This window comes from Rhamphochromis longiceps, linkage group LG18, assembly GCF_057381845.1.
Source record: "Rhamphochromis longiceps isolate RC_006_pf linkage group LG18, R_longiceps_female_GT1.1, whole genome shotgun sequence".
NCBI lineage: Eukaryota > Metazoa > Chordata > Actinopteri > Cichliformes > Cichlidae > Rhamphochromis > Rhamphochromis longiceps.
In genome coordinates, this window is record NC_140574.1 from 389,935 (window position 1) to 411,663 (window position 21,729).

General features: G+C 41.5%; 1 protein-coding gene across 7 annotated transcripts in view; it reads right to left on the reverse strand.

Annotated features, from left to right (window-relative positions):
- Window positions 1-8,574: 8,574 nt before the first annotated feature.
- Window positions 8,575-21,729, reverse strand: part of amph (amphiphysin) — a 47,868-nt gene continuing 34,713 nt past the window's right edge. For 2 of the 7 annotated variants that reach the window (XM_085388055.1, XM_085388054.1), the window contains exon 15: window positions 16,646-19,680. In XM_085388055.1, coding sequence (XP_085244181.1) covers window positions 17,692-19,680 — 1,989 coding nt within the window. In that variant the 3' untranslated portion in view covers window positions 16,646-17,691. Of the gene's footprint in view, window positions 9,775-9,881; window positions 9,984-10,102; window positions 10,292-12,269; window positions 12,321-12,841; window positions 12,887-13,442; window positions 13,734-16,559; window positions 16,593-16,645; window positions 19,681-21,729 lie in introns of those variants that run through there. The other 5 variants (XM_085388056.1, XM_085388061.1, XM_085388057.1 and 2 more) reach the window with 5 other exon arrangements.

The window sequence follows — 21,729 nt, forward strand, 5'->3', positions numbered from 1 at the left end:
ATTAATTAATTGCTGTTGTTTTATTTAGTTGAATTGTGAACTAATGAGTCAAATTTTCAAAGTCACGTATATACGTTAGACTTCCATGAGCCCAAATAGGGCCTCATTAACTCTTTGAAATGCGACTCAACAAGACAGTATGTCATTAAATGTGAACAACAATTAACGGTATAACATTGACCCCTTGGAAACTTTAAAAATTAAAGCCCAGAAAGGCATTAATTAATTACTGTTATTTTATTTAGTTGATGACACACCCCAAGGCTTGATCAACCTGGGCGGGGCCTTCCTTGGAAGAGGGTGTCTAGTGATAAATGGCCGAAACACCCAATGATTCCAAGGTCCACTACTGATGATGTGTCCTTAAATATTACCTTAAAAAATTAAAATACACAATAATGTCAAATTAAGGAGACAATAAAAAGATAATACAATAAAATAAATAAAAAGAACACGTAACAATAAATAATAAAGGATTGAAAAGAACATGGATTCAGACTAAGAAGAGTATTTAAACAATAAGGTTAAGTGTGTAAATGAAGGGCATCATATACATGGGGAGTGGCCAAAAGTGCTGTCTCAGGGCCTCCTGGGGGCAAGCTGGTCACTTCTCAAGGACAGAAGGAGGAGGACTGTGACGGGGAAGGGAAATGGGGACTGAGCATGACGTGCGGTGGCCCGTGCCTTTCCAGTGGCCCTCCATCCAACCACCCAGTCGTCGGACGAAGTGGGGAGGGATCATTGCGTTTTCTCTCACAAACCCTAACCAGCCAGTGCCTTCGGAATACAGGTCCCTCTAGAGTCCAGTGATCCTCGTCCGGACCCCCTCCAAGTACCTACTTGTGCCCTTATACGATCGGAGATTGTTCGTGAAGTGATAAGTATACTTTTTGGTTAAAATTGGACCAACACCGGAGATGGACATCTTTACCCAGGACTCCAACCCCTTAACCTAACCGTGGGGGACCCTAGCCAAGAAATCCAATCCTAACCCTAACCGTGGGATGTCCTGACCAGGGATTTTAACCCTAAACCTAACCAAGGATGGACTTAATTTAGATGAATTTGTTCTGTTTCATCACTCTTCTCTCCCCTCTGTCTATCCATCTCTTGGGGGCCGAGGGGAGGAATGAGTGACAGCCCGATCCGGCGGGGAGGGGACCCTGCCAGACCGGTGGACCCCTCCTGGCTCTTCCTTCTCCTCTCTCTCTCTCTCTCTCTCTCTCTCCCTCCCTCTCTCCTGCTTCCTCACCTCTCAAGAGAAGGAATAATAATAATAATAATGATAATAATGATATAATAGTACTAACAATACTAATATTAAATAATAGTAGATAATACTAATAGTAAATAATACTAATAGTACATAATAATACTAATAATAGTATATAATAATAATAGTAGTGCTAATAATACTAATAGTAAATTATAATAATAATAATGACAATAATACTAATAATACTAATAGTAAATAATTATAATATTAATAATGGATAATAGTAAATAATATAGAAATAAAATAGAATAATATAGGAAATAAAATAAAATATAATAAAATACAATAAATTAATATAGGATTAAATAGACTTTTCCTTCTCTTTTCTTTCTCTCTCTCTCTCTCTCTCTCTCTCTCTCTCTCTCTCTCTCTCTCTCCTTTTTTTCTTTCTCACCTCTTTTTTTAAATCAGTGGGAACAAAATGGCTACCAGTGCTCATCAGGATCCAAAATGGTGGTCCAGCTGGACATGGACTGGTTGCCCCTGGTGACAAGAAGATGGAAGACCCAAGATGGTGGAGGAACTCATCCAGATCCAATATGGCGGTTCGTTGTAAACAAATACAGTCGCCCTTGGTTACAAAATGGTGGAGGGCTAATGCTAAGCTAATGCTAACAATTATATGACAGTGACACATGATATAGGACAATATGTACATGTGACTAGTCAACTTTATATTGAATTTCGTTGATGCTAATATGGAAGCTAACATCGCACTATGGCTAAAGCTAATGATCCAAGATGGCGATTATAAACAAAATGGTTACCGTGGAGAGAAGATGGCGGATTTCAAAATGGCAGTTCAAGGACACAAAAGTGGTTGCCCTGGATACTGACCAAGTGCATGATGGGAACCAGGAAGTCAGACCAGGCAGAGCACATGGAGCTCAGGGAGCAGATGGCAGACAGGTCAGGCAGGGAGGAAGCCTCATTTGAAGAACAAGGTACAAGTAAGTGGGAATACATGATAACAAATATAGGAAACGAATGAAGGAGAAGCATCTATGTGATGATATTAATACTTTAAATTTGTAGAAGCTAAAAGCGAATAATGGTGAGCTAATGAGTAAAATTTTCAAAGTCACGTACATACGTTAGATTTCCATGAGCCCAAATAGGGCCTCGTTGGCTCTTTAAAATGCGGCTCAACAAGACAGTATATCATTAAATATGAACAACAATTAACGGTACAACAGGAATACTTGATTTTGGATGGTTTTATTGAAATGAAGATAAAACGACTAACGTTAGGATTTTACAAAATCACGGCACCTCGTTGGATTTGGACTGAACTTGACAGGGCCAATTGGCCCCTTGGAAACTTTAAAAATTAAAGCCCAGATTGGCATTAATTAATTGCTGTTGTTTTATTTAGTTGAATTGTGAACTAATGAGTCAAATTTTCAAAGTCACGTATATACGTTAGACTTCCATGAGCCCAAATAGGGCCTCATTAACTCTTTGAAATGCGACTCAACAAGACAGTATGTCATTAAATGTGAACAACAATTAACGGTATAACATTGACCCCTTGGAAACTTTAAAAATTAAAGCCCAGAAAGGCATTAATTAATTACTGTTATTTTATTTAGTTGATGACACACCCCAAGGCTTGATCAACCTGGGCGGGGCCTTCCTTGGAAGAGGGTGTCTAGTGATAAATGGCCGAAACACCCAATGATTCCAAGGTCCACTACTGATGATGTGTCCTTAAATATTACCTTAAAAAATTAAAATACACAATAATGTCAAATTAAGGAGACAATAAAAAGATAATACAATAAAATAAATAAAAAGAACACGTAACAATAAATAATAAAGGATTGAAAAGAACATGGATTCAGACTAAGAAGAGTATTTAAACAATAAGGTTAAGTGTGTAAATGAAGGGCATCATATACATGGGGAGTGGCCAAAAGTGCTGTCTCAGGGCCTCCTGGGGGCAAGCTGGTCACTTCTCAAGGACAGAAGGAGGAGGACTGTGACGGGGAAGGGAAATGGGGACTGAGCATGACGTGCGGTGGCCCGTGCCTTTCCAGTGGCCCTCCATCCAACCACCCAGTCGTCGGACGAAGTGGGGAGGGATCATTGCGTTTTCTCTCACAAACCCTAACCCTCATTTTCCACTCGGCACTCGATGAGAGCACATCTCTGCCAGTCCAACTGTTGCCAGCTAACCTAGCTTACAGTTTTCTGTGTGCCACACCTGAAGAAGACCGTGTACGGTCGAAACGTTGTGTTTTTTGTGTTTATTTTTAAATAAACAGTTTTTTTTGGCACACCTTCTTTTGTTGTTTACTGTTTTTACGTGACTTTTTCCTTTCCACATTTTGGAAAGCGTTTTTTGTTCACATTAAAATTAAATAAATATTTTTTGAAGCACATTTAATTTTTTTTGGAAAAAAGAAAAAAGACAAAAAAATTCTGGACGCCATGGACGATGGCTGGACGGTGGTACGCTATGGCCGCCGCCGCCAACGTGACCGCCAAGTCTTCTGGGACGGGTACGGAGGGCCGCAGGGAGGGATGGACCGTGCACGCTCCTTTTCCTTTCGGAGAAGGGATTATCTTCCCCATCCTAACCCTAACCCTAACCCTTTATCTTCCCCTAACCCCTAACCCCTAACCCTAACGGTGCTAACAACCAGTCTGTTAACCTGTGCAAGGGGTAAGTATGCGGCCCTCCCAGGTCCGACTCTAGGACAGCACGTGGGATGTGGTGGTCCAGGGCGACAGGACCTTAAACGTGGCCCAGTCTTCTATGAGGGTTAGCCTCACCACTGCAACAGACCATTTTGCACTACACACGTCGAATCCTCCTTTCCCCAAAAACTACAATTGGACTCCTTTGCATTGCTACCCCTTCCAAATTTCATCCCCTAGCCCGGCTTAGGTGGCTAGACCGTGGATGCACCGGGACCTAGGATCTTCTTTCCTTCTGATTTACCTCATCCCCTGACCCAGCTTAGGTGGTCAGGCCGAAGATGCACCGAGACCTAGTACAGATTTCGATTTATTCTATAAGTCGGTTATTAATCCTGAACTTAACCTTACTGGAAATGGTGATTCAAAACCTTTTTAAAATATAAAAGGAAGTCAAAAGCGGACTCAATTAAAATGATAAACCTTTTTGGTAGTTTGAAAACAAACGATAATATAAAACCTTTGGGAACTAGAATATTATCTTATAAAAGATTGACTTTTGTTTTCAAATTCTTGGTTTAATAGCAGATCTGATTACAGAAATCTTTTTATAATAATAAAGAAAACATGATGAAATAATAATAATAATACCCCAGAAATGCATATAGATGCATTAATGTTACTTGATATAGATGGACACACCCCAAGGCTTGATCAACCTGGGCGGGGCCTCCCTTGGAAGAGGGTGTCTAGTGATAAATGGCCGAAACACCCAATGATTCCAAGGTCCACTACTGATGATGTGTCCCTAAATATTACCTTAAAAAATTAAAATACACAATAATGTCAAATTAAGGACACAATAAAAAGATAATACAATAAAATAAATAAAAAGAAAACGTAACAATAAATAATAAAGGATTGAAAAGAACATGGATTCAGACTAAGAAAAGTATTTAAACAATAGGTTAAGTGTGCAAATGAAGGGCACCATATAAATGGGGAGTGGCCAAAAGTGCTGTCTCAGGGTCTCCTGGGGGCGAGCTGGTCACTTCTCAAGGACAGAAGGAGGAGGACTGAGACGGGGAAGGGAAATGGGGACTGAGCATGACGTGCGGTGGCCCGTGCATCTCCAGTGGCCCTCCATCTAACCACCCAGTCGTCGGACGAAGTGGGGAGGGATCATTGCGTTTTCTTTCACAAATCCTAACCCTAACCCCTAACCCTAACCCAACTATTGAGATTTCACAGAATTTGCACACAACAGACTGACTTCAGAGCAGCGACCAAAATTTTATTCTCAGCTCTCACCAGTAGGGGGTACTGTCGCTCTTTCCTTAGGAAATGCTTTAATTCATTCCTGCAGACAAAACCCATTGATTTGACACCTGTCCTGCCTGTTGTTTTGACCTATGCCCCATCAACGTGCAAACTAATCAGAGTGATTAGAAACAATTTTCAGGATCTTGTCCGGAAAACCCAATTGCTGGGTGATCATAAGGTAATAGCTGCCTTTAGGAGGAATAAAAACCTGAGGGATTTCCTCATTAAGGCAAAAATCTCACCTCTCTCTGAGCCCAAACTCAGAGACCAGGGGCAATTTTTTAAGCACCAGAAATGGGTGAGGAGTTTCTCAAATGGAAATGTATTCTGCTCACAAGCTAATGGGACTCCACGCTCCAAGAATTGTATATATGTTATCACTTGCAGCAAATGTGGGATCCAGTATGTAGGAGAAACAGGCAACACGATCCTGACAAGATTTACCCAGCATAGATACAATGTGTTAAGGAAGAAAAACACACACACACAACTGGTTAAACACTTCCTATCACATGGCTGGGAATCTGTCAGAGCAACAGTGACACAGGCAAATCCCAGATGGACTACTCAGCAGAGGAGGAAGGCTGAAAGACTCTGGATTGCCAAACTGGACACTGTACACCCTAAGGGGTTAAATGAAAAAAGTTTTTAAAGGACATAAAGTCCACATATTGTACATACTTGTCTATTATTACTGTTTTGTTATTACTGTGGTTGCCATGTTCCTTATCATCATCGTTGTTACCAGTACTCCGCCTGTCTGTGTATATTTGCTGGAGCATCCTGACCATGAGATTTATCCTGACCCTAACCAGTCCTAACCCTGTGCTGAGTTTAATTTCATCCTTGAAGCCCAATCCTGATTTCAATTCTGAACCTAACCACATTTAACCCTATATTGGGATGACCCTCAACTCCAAACTCCACCCTCCCTCCCTCTCTCTCTCTCTCTCTCTCTCTCTCCCTCTCTCACTCTCTCTCTCTCTCTCTTACTTCTCGCTCTCCCTCGCTCTTTTTCTTTCCCCCCCCCTCTCCCCCTCCCCCATCTGGGGCTGATCACAATGTAAACCTCATGTCCAGGATGCTAACATGATCCCTTTTTCAGGGCACCAAGTTTGAGACATGGTTCCTTGAGCCGGGAGCAGGAATGGCCTGTGCATTGGGACCCGATTGCCTTCGGCAGTCGAGCCCCCATCTTACCTTCTCCTAACCAATTTGTTTATCTCAAATTACCCAACCTAAATTTGGACTTTGGCCCTATTGTATATACCCCCTGATCTAATCTGGCCCTAAAATCTTCACAATTTTGAATAATCCCATTTCTACTTCATTTTTGGAAATTAAATCTTAAACCTTACCCCAGTACTGGATCTGAAGCCCGAGTAATCCTAACCCCAGCTGAAACCTAAAGCCTAACCCAACGTCACATCTCCTTTCTAAATTTACTCCCCAAGTCGGGTTGAGTCCTCCCCAAGCAGGGTTGAGAGTGTAGTATTAAAGCCAAGTCGGCATTGTAGTAGCCCAAAATTCGGAAGAGAAAGAGGACAGATGTAGACCAAAAGGAAGGGTAATGGGCAGAGGACAGGAGAGGGAAAGAAAAGGATGATGAAAAGGGAAAAGTCAAAGGGGAAAGAGGAAAAGACTGGAAAAGAAGGAAGAAAGAAAAAGGGAACAATGAGAGCCAAAAAGTCTGGCAGAATTGGAAAAGAGCAATAAGCTAAAAAAGATATTATGAGAAAGCCACAGAAAGCCAAGGAGGCGGGATCAGAGGGAGAGTATAAATAGGAGCCTCAAACACAGAGCTCTTCAGTATGCCCTCGCCTGAGGAAGAAGCAACACCTTCGAAACGTCGCGACAAGGGCATACTCATTTAATTTTTTCAACTTTATGTTAGTTTGTTATTTTAGTTTGTTATTTTTGGGGGATTTTATTTCATGTTTTAATTCATGTTTTATTGATTTTCCTTAACAACTCAAATTAGAGAGAACTCAAAACAAAATTAAAAACCACACAGAAAACAAATTGGGATTGAAAACACTTTATTGGAAACAAGCCAAAGTAACGGAAAAATTGGGAACCTGCAAAAAAAGAATACCTACCTTTGCAAACCTGTAAAAAAAGAAATACTTACCTTTCAAATTAAAAATCAATTATGGAGGTAGAGGGATGTGAGGCTGCGGACCATCGGGGTTGATGGCCCGTGCACGCCCTGTTCCTCCTTCGGGAGGGACAGGTTCTTTTCTTCAACCCTAACAACAGAAAAAGACAAAGAGAGCACAGTAAGGTCACGAAAAAGACAAGGACAAGATAGAAAAAGAACAAACTGAGAAACAGAAGTACAAAGAAAAGAAAGTTAAATAAAAAACAGAAAACCCAGAGTGGGTGGAGACAGACAGTATAAAAGCCGAGACAGGCACACAACACGAACACACAGACACGTTGGGCCAGCTTGAAGAAGGCCAAGTTACGCCAAAACGTCGCGACGGCCCAACGATGCACAGTTGGCCAATTATCACCCTATATGGGCAATTTTTTGAACGGGGGACATCTGCCCACTTCATTCGACGTGAGCGTGCCTCCACAGGGGTCCAGCGGCTGCTGGGTCCCTGTTCTTTTTCCTAAACCCTAACCCCCGTGTGCGGACCAATAAGACTTCTCGACCCCAATCTCAGGACCAGGACTGGTCTTCTTGGGACCGGGGAGGGAGGGGCCCAGGAGGGAAGGACCGCGCATACCTTGGTCCTCCCCAGGGGGGACGGGGCCGTAACCCACGTCCTAACCTCTACACCCCTCCTCCCCCCACCTCTCTAACCGCATCTATGACATACCATTTGGAACTCCACTGGGGGGGTCCTGGACGCCTGAGAGGGGAGAAGGTATGGTCTGTGCATTGGAGCGCGGCCCCCTTCGGGGACCGTGCTCCCAACTTTGATTTCCCCTTTTTCTTCACCCCTAACCCCAGCGTAATTTGTTTCTGAATCATTAATTGCAATTAAACACACTAAGGTGAGAACTGCAAGTCTGCATTTTGAGTCCACCAGGGAACCCTAGACATGACAATACTTAACCCCTAAAAACTCACATTTTGGCCCAAACTTGGCAGGCAGGTGCATGCTGCTACCAGGATGCCACAGAATTTGTGGATTCTAGGCGTTAGGGTTATTCAGTCATTTCCAGTGAACCCCGTTTTAGAGCTGGCTATAGCCTAATGTAAACCATTTAAATCTTTAAAGAATAATTAAAACATAATTCTAATAGCATACCCTTTTTTATCTTTTGACTGATTTCTAAACATTAAAGATACCATTTGGTCCAATTACTTGATTGAAACATTAATATTTTATTATTTATTTTATTAGCATAGAACCATATACAATATCAAACATGGAATTTACTATTTAATTCATTACACCAATATTATCTCAAGGCTGTGTGCATCACATAAAGGTCTACTGGGAGGCTTGACCTGGCTATCAAAACCAGTTTGATGAAGGTTTACATTTTCTAGAGTATAAGAGTAATTTTTCTGAAGCCTAAAAAAATAATTGCAGACTGGTTTGTTAATACCTTCTATTTGATGAAACACTTAAACCGCTGACAAAAAATTTCCTTATTTGCTTTTTTTTTTTTCTTGTAACCAAATTTTCAGATGATATGCCATACACAAATCTATGCGTAACACACAAGAAATTCTTTATTTGTCATCTTTAGTATATGTACTTTGAATATTTAGGATTTTCATGCAGCATTTGCACTACTTTGTGTGCCAAAACCCAGACAATAAACATCAGTATCCCCTTAGCAGAACCAAAGCAACACGGGTCAGTGAGTTAGTTCATCAACACATATTACAAATGAAAGATCAATCACCACACACCCAATAATGATAACACAGAAAACATCAACAGTGATTCAAGAGTTACAGTTACAACGTGTCAGAAAAAAGAAACCCAAGTTTCATGTTGCACTCACAAACAAATCACAGCATTAAAGTTTCTGTAGTCTTTCATAGCAAAACAAAATGATTACCACACAGTGCAAAGACAGTTTTATCTTTTTCCTTTGTTTTCACCTGGTCACTTCAAGCTTTTTGTTGTTGAGTTATTATTGTTTTATATATAATTTCTATTTAAACAAAAGGCATATCTTACTTCCACAGGAGGGTGGAACATACTACCACACCATGCTTAAATCATCAAGGGAACTCGGAAGAGTACTACTCTCTCTCTTCTTTTTTTCCTTTTTTTTTTAACAATAACATTTCATTTTAGTACAGTTTCACCTGCCAGAGAAACTTTATTGTTTGTCCAGCAGACAGCTGCAGCAGGTACAACGTACAAGAAAAGGAATGGCTACATGCTGATTCAATGGCTGGGACACAGATTACTCATGTTTCTACTTATCATTTTGCCATGTCAGGGAACATCTTACTCCAAATGTTGAGTAAAGTTTTCTGGGAAAAGTCCTTTTTGAGCACCAGCTCCAAATGTTAACCAGTCGCTTTCCTTGATCCCTGTGAGCCAGCCAGCATCCTGCAGCAAACACACAAAAACATCAGAACAATCCTGTTAAGATGTTGTTTGTCATGTTGGTGAAGAACTTTTATTTATTACATTTCTGTGTGACCAGCTATTATCACCTGATCTTCCACTGAGGCAGTGGGAACCACCAAAACCACATCGCCTCTCTTCAGGTCAAGTTCATCTGAATTTGCAGCCTCAAAGTCGTGTATGGTCTCCACCTGCAGGTATCCATCATAGTTTACAGACATTAGACTCCACATTTTAACAGTTCATTAGAAAAGTCTTTTTCCTCCTCAATTGATAGCATAAAATATTTGCTTTTACTAAGAAGCCTCACCTTGTAAAGGAAATCATCAGGAAGTCCAGACGCTCCCCCAGAAGGACTGATATGCTTGATGTTCTGGTTTTCAGTTGTCACCCCATTGTCACTGATTGCAGTGGGAGAGATGATGTCAGCATCTCGGTCATCATCACCTTCGTTACTTGAGGCAGGCTCAATCACAACAGAAGGGATTGGCATATTTTCCTGCAGAGGACATTGAGCATTTAGTGATCACATCTAAAAACTTTCATTTCATATTTACAGCATCACAGCAGGTTACTGCTGCAGCGCATCTTGCAAAATGAAATGTCTCACTTAATTTCGCAATATTTTTCTATGGCTGAAAGACTTAGCTGATCTCAGCCCAGCAGGGCACTTTTACAGTTAATAAATTCAAAACAGAAGGCAGAGAGCCACAAACAAGCAGCAGCTGATTGTGCTGCAGTAAAGACCCGCAGAGCATCTCAAAAAGCAAACAACATTCTAGTGTAATGATTCTACAGGCCGTTACCAACTGCAAATGATTTGCTTTCAAGTATTAAAAACAATTCTTATATCTGAAATTATGTCAGTTTTTCAGTTTTGAGCCTTGGTTTAGACCAGGGGTCTGCAACCTTTAACACCCAAAGAGCCACTTGGACCCGGTTTCCACGCAAAAGAAAACACTGGGAGCTGGGAATACTTTTTGAAATCTAAAGTGAAGATAACACTGTATATGTTGTTATTTTTACCTTTATGCTTTGTGTGAACAACTAAAGTAAGTAAGCAAAGTTTATTCATTAAGCGCTTTTCACAGACAGGCAGTCACAAAGCGCTGCACACAAATATTAAAATAAACAATACAATCAATAGACATTATACACAATGTAAAAGATCAAATGTAAATAATGTAAAGGATATAAAATACGTACAACAAAAGGCTTGTTTGAAAAGAAAAGTTTTTAACTGCTTTTTAAAAGAATCCACGGAGCAACTAAGGTGTGTTGCTTAAATCCATGAAGTGCTACAGAGAAAATTACCTTTTATTTATGTAATTAACACATTTTGAACTCTTAAAGAAATATAACCAAAGGAAAGACGCTGAACTAAAATGATCCAGCAGACAAAAGCTGCTGTGAGCCACCCTCATATCGCCTTTGTGCTTTTGGAGCCTTGACCTGACTTTTAAAAAATAACTGGAAAAAAGTACTATGCTGCTAAAAATGAAAAATAGATCTTTGCAAAATTCTGCCTAAATATGTATTTTACCTGGTTAATGTGTGTGGCGGGGCGTGGTCTGCAGTGCCGCTGCATGGAAGTCGGACGCACCTGAGCGGCACCCGCAATCACGCCTCGCCGCCTTAAAGTCTGTGCTCTCTCTGCTGTTGTGTTGGTGTGTGTCGGGCTGTGAGCTGCAAAGCTACAGCCGGCTGTATGTGTACAGCAACCGTGTGTGAAAAGCGGTCAATAAAGAGATGCTGAAAAGCTTGTTCATGCAAGCATCGTCGGGTCTGCTGTGATATGTTTACAATGAGACTTGTGGTCCTGAACCTCATCTTCACGCAGGACTGTAAGCTGTCATCTGTGAGGCGTGAGCGGTGTTTGTTTTTAACGTAGTTCACGGTGGAGAACAGCTGCTGACATAATGTGGATCCGAAGGTCCATAACTGGCCCGCCTGGGGTTGAAAGTCTCGATAAATGCACAGCGTTTCGGCGGGTACACCGGCTTCCGCGAGTGTGACGCTTATTTTGAGCGATGAAAAAATAATACGATATAATTTTATTTTTATATTTCAAAATCACAGTAATCTTCCAATTTAGAACTACAAGTTAAAAAGAACTAAACACAAACAAAATACACTTCAGCTAAATACTTCTAATTTATTTTCCCAAACCACCCGGAGCCGCAAAATAAGGACTAAAGAGCCGCGGGTTGCCGACCCCTGGTTTAGACAAATTCCTCCAGTGAAAATGGGAAGTTGTGTAACAGTTAATGCATTACTTTTGTTAAACCCCTTGAATGAAAGCTGAAAGTCTGCACTTCAATCAGATCTTATTGTCCAATCTAAATTAAGGAACAATTTGTATGTTTGTAGAACACGCTGATATGACAATTTCAGCCACTCTCTCTCACACACACACACGGGCATTGAGTTAAGTTTCATGATTTCTTCTGAATCTAAAGTGATGATGCTAGACTCACCGATGAAGCTGCTTCACTGGGAGAAGTTTTGGCCTGTTCAGCAGGAGGAATCTGTTTACAGACAGAAATCATTTCCATTTGAGAACATTTGTGTGGCCATTGAATGTTTGAACAAACATTTAATAATAACTTTTGCTCTTGTAAAATTAGAACTTTGACCTCCCTGTTCACATGTGAGAAAAGAGATATGAAACAGTGACCACCACCCTGAATTCAGCATGTGTAAAATCACAGAAAAAAAATGAATTTTGTTTCAAAAAAACGACCAACGTAGGGGTCAAACCATTATTCTTCAAGGTCTCTTTCAGAGAGCTGCATTCATTCTCATCATTTCATTTCAACACTTCATCCATCCTCTTCAGGGTCATGGGGGGGCTGGAGCCTATTCCAGCTGTCTTCAAGTGAGAGGCAGGGTACACCCTGCACAGGTCGCCAGTCTGTCCCAGGGCTAACACACAGATGCAGACAAGCATTCGCACTCACATTCACACCTATGTTGTTCAGTAATTGTTGCCGATAAACAGTAAAAATGACAGTGAAAGCAAACAAACAGAAGAAGTGGAGTATCCTACCTCACTGACCTCTGCCTGTTCTGAGCCTGGAGATACCACTGTTGACTTTGGGAAAACAAAATAGATTTTGCGTTGATACCTGCTCAATCATCCAGGTAAGAAAATCCAAAAAGTTGATTCTGTTCATCTGGACGTTTTCAGTGGGAGAAACATTTTATTGTCATCCCACTGGAAACGCTATGGACATAGTCAACTTTTTGGGAAAACAGTAGAATATAACGATTTAAACTCAGTGATGCTAATTGAAAAGGCTTTTGTTTTTGTTTTGTTTCAAAAAGCAGCAGTGTTTTATGAGATTGAGTTCATTTTGTGTCATAAAGTGGATGGGGTAGGGTAAAGATTGGGGTATGGGTTTGTTGGCATGAAATGAGAAGGGCAAAGGGTTAAAATCCTTACACAAAAAGACATTTCATGCGCACTGGATACAGGCTGGAAACAGAAGAATGATTTCCACACTGACACATCTCCAGTGTGGAGTTCAATGATTTTCTCATTCAGTGATGATGATGATACGATGAGATGGAGGTCACAGTGATGATATTGATGAGATGATGATTAGGTTATCACAAAAGGCAGCATTTTTACAAGGTTATCCACTCACAGCAGGCTTTTCCTCCTTCAGGCTGTCTGAATGTGTGTCTGTATCGTCCTGACCAGCTGGAGCAGCTCCAGATTCTTCCACCTCACCAGCAGGGGGAGCTGGAGGTTCCTCCATCTCTGCTCCTGCAGTTGAAGATACAGGTTCCTCTCCAGCAAAAAGAGGTGGGCACTCATCTTGCTCTCCTCCAGTAGTGAGAGATGGAGGTTTGTCTTCTGCTGCAGGCTCTCTTGAGCCTGCAGCTTGGGCCTCTGCAGCTTCCAGAGCGTCATTTGATTCACTGTTTCCTTCATTCTTTTTCAGAGAAAGATGGCATTTAACTTTAAATGTCCCACTTCATTTCACAATATTTAGTATGATGTTCATTAAACGCCACAGAATTCATAATATGAGCTCCCAGCATTTAAACAGTTATATGATTACAAGTTAGGCTTTAGGTCAGTCTAACACTTTTCACTGGCAGAAATAAATACATCTCAGGACTGATATCATATATTTACATGATGTAAAAAAAAAAAAGTACGTAGTTACCTATGTAGGTGATAAGTACATACATATGCAGCTCTGTGAAAAACTAAGTACACCCTTAATTAAGGAATTAGGAGGTTCCATAGCAGCCAGATGCTGAAGAAAATGCACCAGTTATGGTTGCTTATCAAGTGTGAGCACCTCTGTAAGAGCAGATCTTCTGGAAATTTGCTGGTTTGCACCATTCTGGTGTATGTTAACACAATGACACAATCTTCCCTGGCGTGGACATCACAGCAAATTTACCCCACCCCAACGTTAGATCATAGGATGGCTGTGGTTCAGTGGGTTGTCTAGCAGTCTGGAGGTCAATGGACGATTCCACAGCTATTTCAGCCTTAATGTCAAAGTATCCCTGGCCAAGATACTGAATTTTCCTCCAATGCATGCATTACAGTGTTTAACAAGGGATTTTGGCTTTTAAAACAAACAAACAAACAAACAAACAAACAAAAAACCCACTTTAATGAATGTGTGTGTGTGTGAGTGGGTGGATAACAGGGCTGGACTGGGACAAAAAAATCAGCCCGAGCATTTTGACTAGAGACCGGCCCACCGGGTATTAAAGCCATAAAGCCTTTGAATGAAAACAAACACTGTTGTGACAGTGATGTACAGTCTTGTTGGTATATGTATGATTTCTATACATTTTAGATCAGATAAAAACTTTGGTCTTTAAGATTCTGATCATTATATATTAAAGTGAGACATTTTAAATGAGAATAAGAAAGTGCATCTTTGTGTCCTCCTCTCCCTGTTAATGCCCTACCTGGCCTCCTGGCAAAGCTTTGCTAGATCCGCCCCTGCACAGTTACCAGCTGTCAGCTACTTAAAAAAGGATCCTGGTGTTATTTGTCTCTCAGAAACAGCTCATAACTTCCCTTCAACTCATTCATGTCACCTAAAAGGTAAACCTGTTTCTCCATCACCTGTTCATCTCCTGGTTTCATCTTCATGTTTCCCTCTCACCACATATCGAAACCGACATCATGACCAGCAGCTTTACAGCTGTGGCTCCAGCAAACATCAGCTGATACTAGAAACTAATATTAAATAAATTCTAACAACAGCTGATCAAGCTTAAACGTGCTGCTGTTGTTTAGCGCGACATCCGCTGGTTTCCTCTTTCTGGTGCAAAGTGGGCGATAAACAAAAAAAGAGACGATCAGCTGATCATTGATCAGTTTCATGATTGAAGTAGCAACAGGAGAGGGAGGGCGAGAGAATGAGAGAAGAAACAGCTGACAGCGTGAAGACACAGAATAACTCCAGCTTTGTGTCATTTTTCCATTCTAGCTGAAGTCCGGGACAAACTGTTCCTTTTCAGCTCAACACGAAACACGTAATATTTTCTCTGAATACGAGATGATTCCGTTTTTACGGGATGGTTGGCAACTCTACTAACTAACCTTATGAGTAAAATACAATTCCTTATCAGTAACATCATAGCACCCACCCAGCTGTATATAAACTCCGTCATGCTAGCTAGTACGCAGTACGAGTTATTGTAACTGACTGTAAAAAGTCAGCACAGCGCAAAAAAACTCCACCTAAACTTGGTTTATATCTGACCCAGATACACTGCAGTGATAACTTCTTACCTGAAGTTCAGTTCACCTGACACTCGGACCGGCAGCCGCCTCGGGTCTCTCCTCCTCCTGCCTCCCCTTTCTCTCATCCACCTGCTGACTCTGTGGAAGCTCCGCCATAGCCACCACCAAACAACCGACTTATTTTTACACATCGGCCAGCATAAAAAAAAACTTAAAAAAAAAACATCGGCCCACCAGGCAAATGCCCGGTATGCCCGATGGCCAGTCCAGCTATGGTGAATACGGCTTGTAAGCAAAAAGCCTGCAGTGGTCAGCTAAAGCACAAAAGCAGTATGCAACTACAAGTCCATTTATCATTTACTGTGGGAAACTCCAAAAAAATACAAGAGCTCCATCTCAGACTCTTCAGTTTGCAGGTTTAAACTTAAACTTCATGACAGTATGACTAAAAAAAAGCCTGAGCATGCAGGACTGCCAGGGAAGGCTTCTTCTGTCTAAAAAGAAAGCCTCCTGGAGCAGTATCCTTCAGACAGACAAGACCAAAGTGGAGATGTTTGTCCATAACGCACAAAATCAAACCCAGCATATCAGCAAAAACACCTGAGAGCAGCTGTCAGCACGGTGGAGGAGGGACGATGATCTTAGTGCACCGTGAACTCTTGTCTAAGTGTTCTAGAGTCAGTGTGAGGCCGTCTGTCCCATAGCTGAAGCTCGGACCATCAGCAGCAGCACAAACATCCAACAGAACGGCTGAAACAGGAACGAATGGAGCAACTACGATGGTTTGGTCAGAGTCCAGAGCTCAACCTGAGTGAGATGCTGTGGTTGGACCTTCAGAAGGCTGTGCATAAGTGAGTGGACATAAACTCCTTCACAGTGACAGAGAAAGTCCCACAGAAAGCATCACAGCAGGTTACTGCTGCTGAAAAATGAGGTGGATTCAGTTTTTCACAGAACTGTAAATAGGTGTGTAGATACTTAGTTAGATGGAAGATGGGGTGGGGGGGGGGGGGTTTACACAAATGTTTATAAAACTCACCATCTTATCAAAATCTGCGAAAAATGATGGATCCTTAAGAGTGCATGTGTTTAATAAAAAGAGAAAAACAAGTCACAACTGACTGACTGAGAATTGCATCATTTTTTAGCATTCACAAATAAAAGGGAAATATTTAAGAGATGGGGATGTAGGATAAGATGCAATCAAAGTTCTGCAACTGCACCTTCAAAAATTATGGTCCTATGAGGCCACTTAAAGTGTGAGATCCATGATTTCAACAGAGTTATCATACATAGAGAATTTCCCCCCGTGAAAGTTTTCTCAGATTTCTTCTCTAACATGCTATGGTTAGAATCTTTGGAGAAAGCAACCATCTCCAAATTTAACTCAAATGCAGGTTTAAGGAGCTACGTTTGAAAAATTCAAATGTAGCAGGAGTGCTGTTGCTTTACTTTCAGTACATCTGCAGAACACTCTCATCAAACATTGTTGTGACATAGAACAGAGACACTTGGAGAGGAGACTAACATTACTTGGACAATAAAGGCTTCTTGGCTTTGTGGAAGTAAGCTGTTGGGTTCGCCATCTACTTTCAAAGTCACTAGTCTCTGGCAGTGATCTCTGAACTCTGCATTGACCCCTTCCTGCTTCTAATCTTTTTACGTTGTTCTACTCTAAGTCTGAAAATTGTTTGTAGAAACTAGAGAAAATAGTAAAAATGACAATGAATTAGAGCGAATCATTGGTGAAACCCAAACTTTCAGTTGACTTAGTAAGAACGATCTTCTACCAAAACCCAGACACTAATCACAACAACTCGATTCATTTCAGTGTTTTGGATCCAATTACTTTAAGCTTAGAATAAAATTACCTGTGAAAATCCATTAAATGTATTGGTCACCTAAATTGAATTCCAGAGATATATGTTAGTATTAATAATATTAGAAGCCTTCAAGTAAGACCAATCTAATAAAAAGATGGACTCGTTTTGAAATGGGTGTAAACATGGAATGAACAAGCAGAGGATAGTAAGAGATGGAGGCAAGCAAAAGGAGAGGCAGGAGGAGCTCAGGCTGAGGTCCAGGTTTTAGGACTTTCACTGTTTCTCAGTCTCTGGGAGGGTGGTAGACAGGAAAGGTCTGTTTGAAATTTGTTTCTATTCTTTTCTAATCTACCATTCAACTACAAAAGGAAGGGAGTCAAGTACCTCTTCCTTTTCTGTATCTAGCTCTTGGTACAACTTTCCAAATCTCCGGTTTGCCGCCTCATCTTCGGACATGTCTGAATTTTCTGGTTCTTTGTGAATTCGGGGATTGTTTACTTCTTTATTTCCTGCTGCTGCTGTTCCACAGATGGATGCAGAATTTTTGCTGCCACTACCTTCCTGCCAGGAGGTATTGCTGGAAGCAGGAGCCCCGGTCCCTGAAGAGATGGCTGAGAAACTGTTGGAAAAATCCCACCCACTCTTTCTATCCCCAGTTAACACAGCCTCAGCTTTCTTTGAAGTCTCAGCAAATGGATCAAATTCAAAACCACCCATTTTGTCTCCACAATGTGATTGTGCAAAAGGATCTGAATCAAACACACCTCCTCCCTGTTTTTCTTCAGAAGGATCAGAATCAAACGCACCTCCTCCCTGTGTTTCTTCAAAAGGATCGGAATCAAACGCACCCCCTCCCTGTGTTTCTGCAATAAGATCGGAATCAAACGCACCTCCTCCCTGTGTTTTTGCAAAAGGATCGGAATCAAACGCACCTCCTCCACAAGTTTCTGCAAAAGGATCGGAATCAAACGCACCTCCTCCCTGTGTTTCTGCAAAAGGATCAGAATCAAACGCACCTCCTCCCAGTTTTTCTTCAAAAGGATCAGAATCAAACGCACCTCCTCCCTGAGTTATTGCAAAAGGATCGGAATCAAACGCACCTCCTCCCTTTGTTTTCGCAATAAGATCTGAATCACACGCACCCCCTCCCTTTGTTTCTGCAAAAGGATCGGAATCAAACACACCTCCTCCCTTTGTTTCCGCAATAAGATCTGAATCAAACGCACCTCCTCCCTGTGTTTCTGCAAAAGGATCAGAATCAAACGCACCTCCTCCCAGTTTTTCTTCAAAAGGATCAGAATCAAACGCACCTCCTCCCTGAGTTATTGCAAAAGGATCGGAATCAAACGCACCTCCTCCCTTTGTTTCCGCAATAAGATCTGAATCAAACGCACCTCCTCCGTGTGTTTCTGCAAAAGGATCGGAATCAAATGCACCTCCTCCCTGTGTTTCTGCAAAAGGATCGGAATCAAACGCACCTCCTCCACAAGTTTCTGCAAGTAGATCGGAATCAAACGCACCTCCTCCCTGTTTTTCTGAGATAAGATCAAAATCAAACGCACCTCCCTGTGTTTCAGAGAAATAAACTCTTTCATCTGTTTCTCCTTCAGTTTCACAGTGATCTTGATAAACATCTGGTCTCTCTGGCACTGCTTCGGATGAATTATTTCTGTTTCTTTTGGCTGCAATACTAGAACAATCGGAAACAACTTCTCTTGTTTGAGGACAATCTCCTGGGACAGCTCCACCTGCCTGAACCTTCTGGCTCTTCTCTTGGGTTCGATCATCATATGAAAGCTCATCATCAGCACTTGCCCAGCCTCCTCCCTGACCACCATCACCCCACTCCTCAGCAGTTTCATATTCAGATCCTGACCCTTCAGGAGACCTGGACCATTTGTCTCCTCTGTCCTCTGCAATTTCCTCAATTTGTTCACCGTACTCATTGGTGAATATAAGTCCCGGGGTAGACTTTCTGCGATCTTCCTTCCTTAATTCATCTGCCCCTGAATCTGCCTGCCCTGTACTATCATCCTCTCCACAGCACAGGGAGGAATGAAGGTTGGAGTTAGGTTGAGATTCCCAGCAGCTAACCTCATCTTCAGCTGGTGTGATTTCACTGTCCCGGGTGATTGCTGTTGATTCTCCACCTGGCTGAATCCCTTCTCCCTGGGGCCAGCCCCGAGTCTCACCCTGCACCCCTTCTTGTGCCCCTTCCTGCCCCACAGTCGGACCTCCAGGGATAGCAGGTTCCTCAGCTCCTGAAGCATCTTCTCCGTTGGCTGACACTGAACCAAAATCAGCAGACCAGTCAGCGACAAAGCCGGTATCTGCAGCCTGCTTGGACAGGTAGCGAATGATGAATTAAAGTTTGCCCCTCCCCACTCTAACCTCAGTACAAGGTTGTGCAACACAGCATGTTATCAGGCAGACATGTGGTTTCATGGAAGGAAATGAGAATACAGTGTCGTCTGCACAAAGATGACCAGTCACAGCTGATCAAACTGTTTCAGTTTTCTGATTGAAGCACCTGCACTGCTTCAATGTAACTTCAAGGGGAAGTTTTAAAATAAACAATCAAAGAAAAAAACCCCACTAGATTAGAAACCTTCTAGTCAAACTGTTGGACTTTTGGGGGGCATTTTGCCTTCATTTGACTGTAGTCTATAGAATCGGTCAGGTCCCTGAAGAAGCAACGTGTACAACTCAGCAGTCATCTTAGATGTAAAGTAGATGATTATTTTTTTAATGAATGCAGATATAGCCATAACTTTAATTTCAATGGGACTCTGACCCATAGTCCCATTAGACATTAGCTGCTGCATTTTTATTCTAGTGCCTTGTACCTGACCATTTTCACAGGGTTTGCACATTGAAATATATATCACACTGAGTAACTTAGATTTTGTGTTAGTCCTTATTTAGTTTTTGCCATCAGTCTGACTGTAGTAGGAAAGAAGCAGTTGTGAGAGCGTCTCGTGATCAGCACGTCCACTCTCCTGCATCTCGAGCTGCATGCGATCCATGATTGTTTTGGTCTGAGGACGTGTGACCCCTGATGATAACTGTCTCTGATGATGTTTTGGGCTCTTTTCTTGCAGAGTTGTGTGTATGTTGAGTCAATTGATGGAGGATTAGCTCTTATAATTCTCTCTGTAGCCTTTATGACTCTCTTGAGAGCCTTCTATGCTTGAGTGGTGTTTTTCATAACATACAATGGCGCTAGTAATGACAACGCTCTCCACCAGTCCTCTGTAGGCTTTAGTGATGAAGCAGCCGGTTCCTTCCTAAACACCCTGAAGAAATAATGCCACTGCTTGGCCCATTGTCACTGTGGCATTTACATCCACCTCAGGGGTCCATGACATGTGAATGTCAAGGAATGTGTGGCCATAAGCTCTTTTCACCCCAGTGACATTGATATGGAGAGGCAGGCTGTGTTTCCTGAAGTCTAGGAGATAGATAGATGTGTGTTATTCAAGTTTTCTTTCAGAAAATATAAGTGTTACAATTGAGTTGAATGCACTTTTGGTCCATAATTATCATTAGCGTAACAAAACAGAGAAGGAAAGACGAAAACAAAACTAATAAACCAGTGGAGAATAGTGACTAGCATTTTACTCGAGATAAGAAAATTATCTGTTCATTTTAATAAATTTATTTATTTATTAAAATTCAAATCTTAGAGGATCTGGTGTAGTGAGTTCAGAGTTTCCAGATGAGTGTGATTTTTTTTCCAACTCCTGTCTCAAAATAAGAGTCAGCTTCTCACATCACATAAATATTGTAAATCACATCAACCCAGACTTCAGTTGAAGGGGAGATTTAATTAGTTACTTCCTGTTGAGTGCTTTCTTACCGGCTACTAACAAATACTTCTTATCACCCTCCAGAGTTGGAAATTTGGAAACTAAGTACAGGGTATCAAATGATAACAGAATTGTTACTTTAAATGTTTTTTTCTAATGTCTTGTGTATGTGCTGATTTGTGGGCAAGACCAGAAAATATGGAAGTGGTTTCTATGCTTTTCACCTCAGGATCTCCAGCAAGTTAGTTCCCCGTGGAGAAACCTACATTGCACTGAAGCTCTGAAAAGTTCTCCCATCCAAACTCTCTGAAGGAAAAAGAGGAGGTACTTTTCCACTGGTATTGATATTTTTTCCCAAGTTTCTGGTTAACTTTAGAATATCCTCCCTTTTCCCATCTTTCCTTTTATATACCTTTTAGAAATGTATCTGATTCCAGGAATTGATTTACATGCCATTAGGAAAAGCTTCAAAACACCCAACATGGCTCTTTCAAGAGCTTTCTTTTTAAATATACTTTCTGATATTATGCCTAATTTGTTTCCCCTCCATGAATCGCTACCTTATCATGGTGGAAGG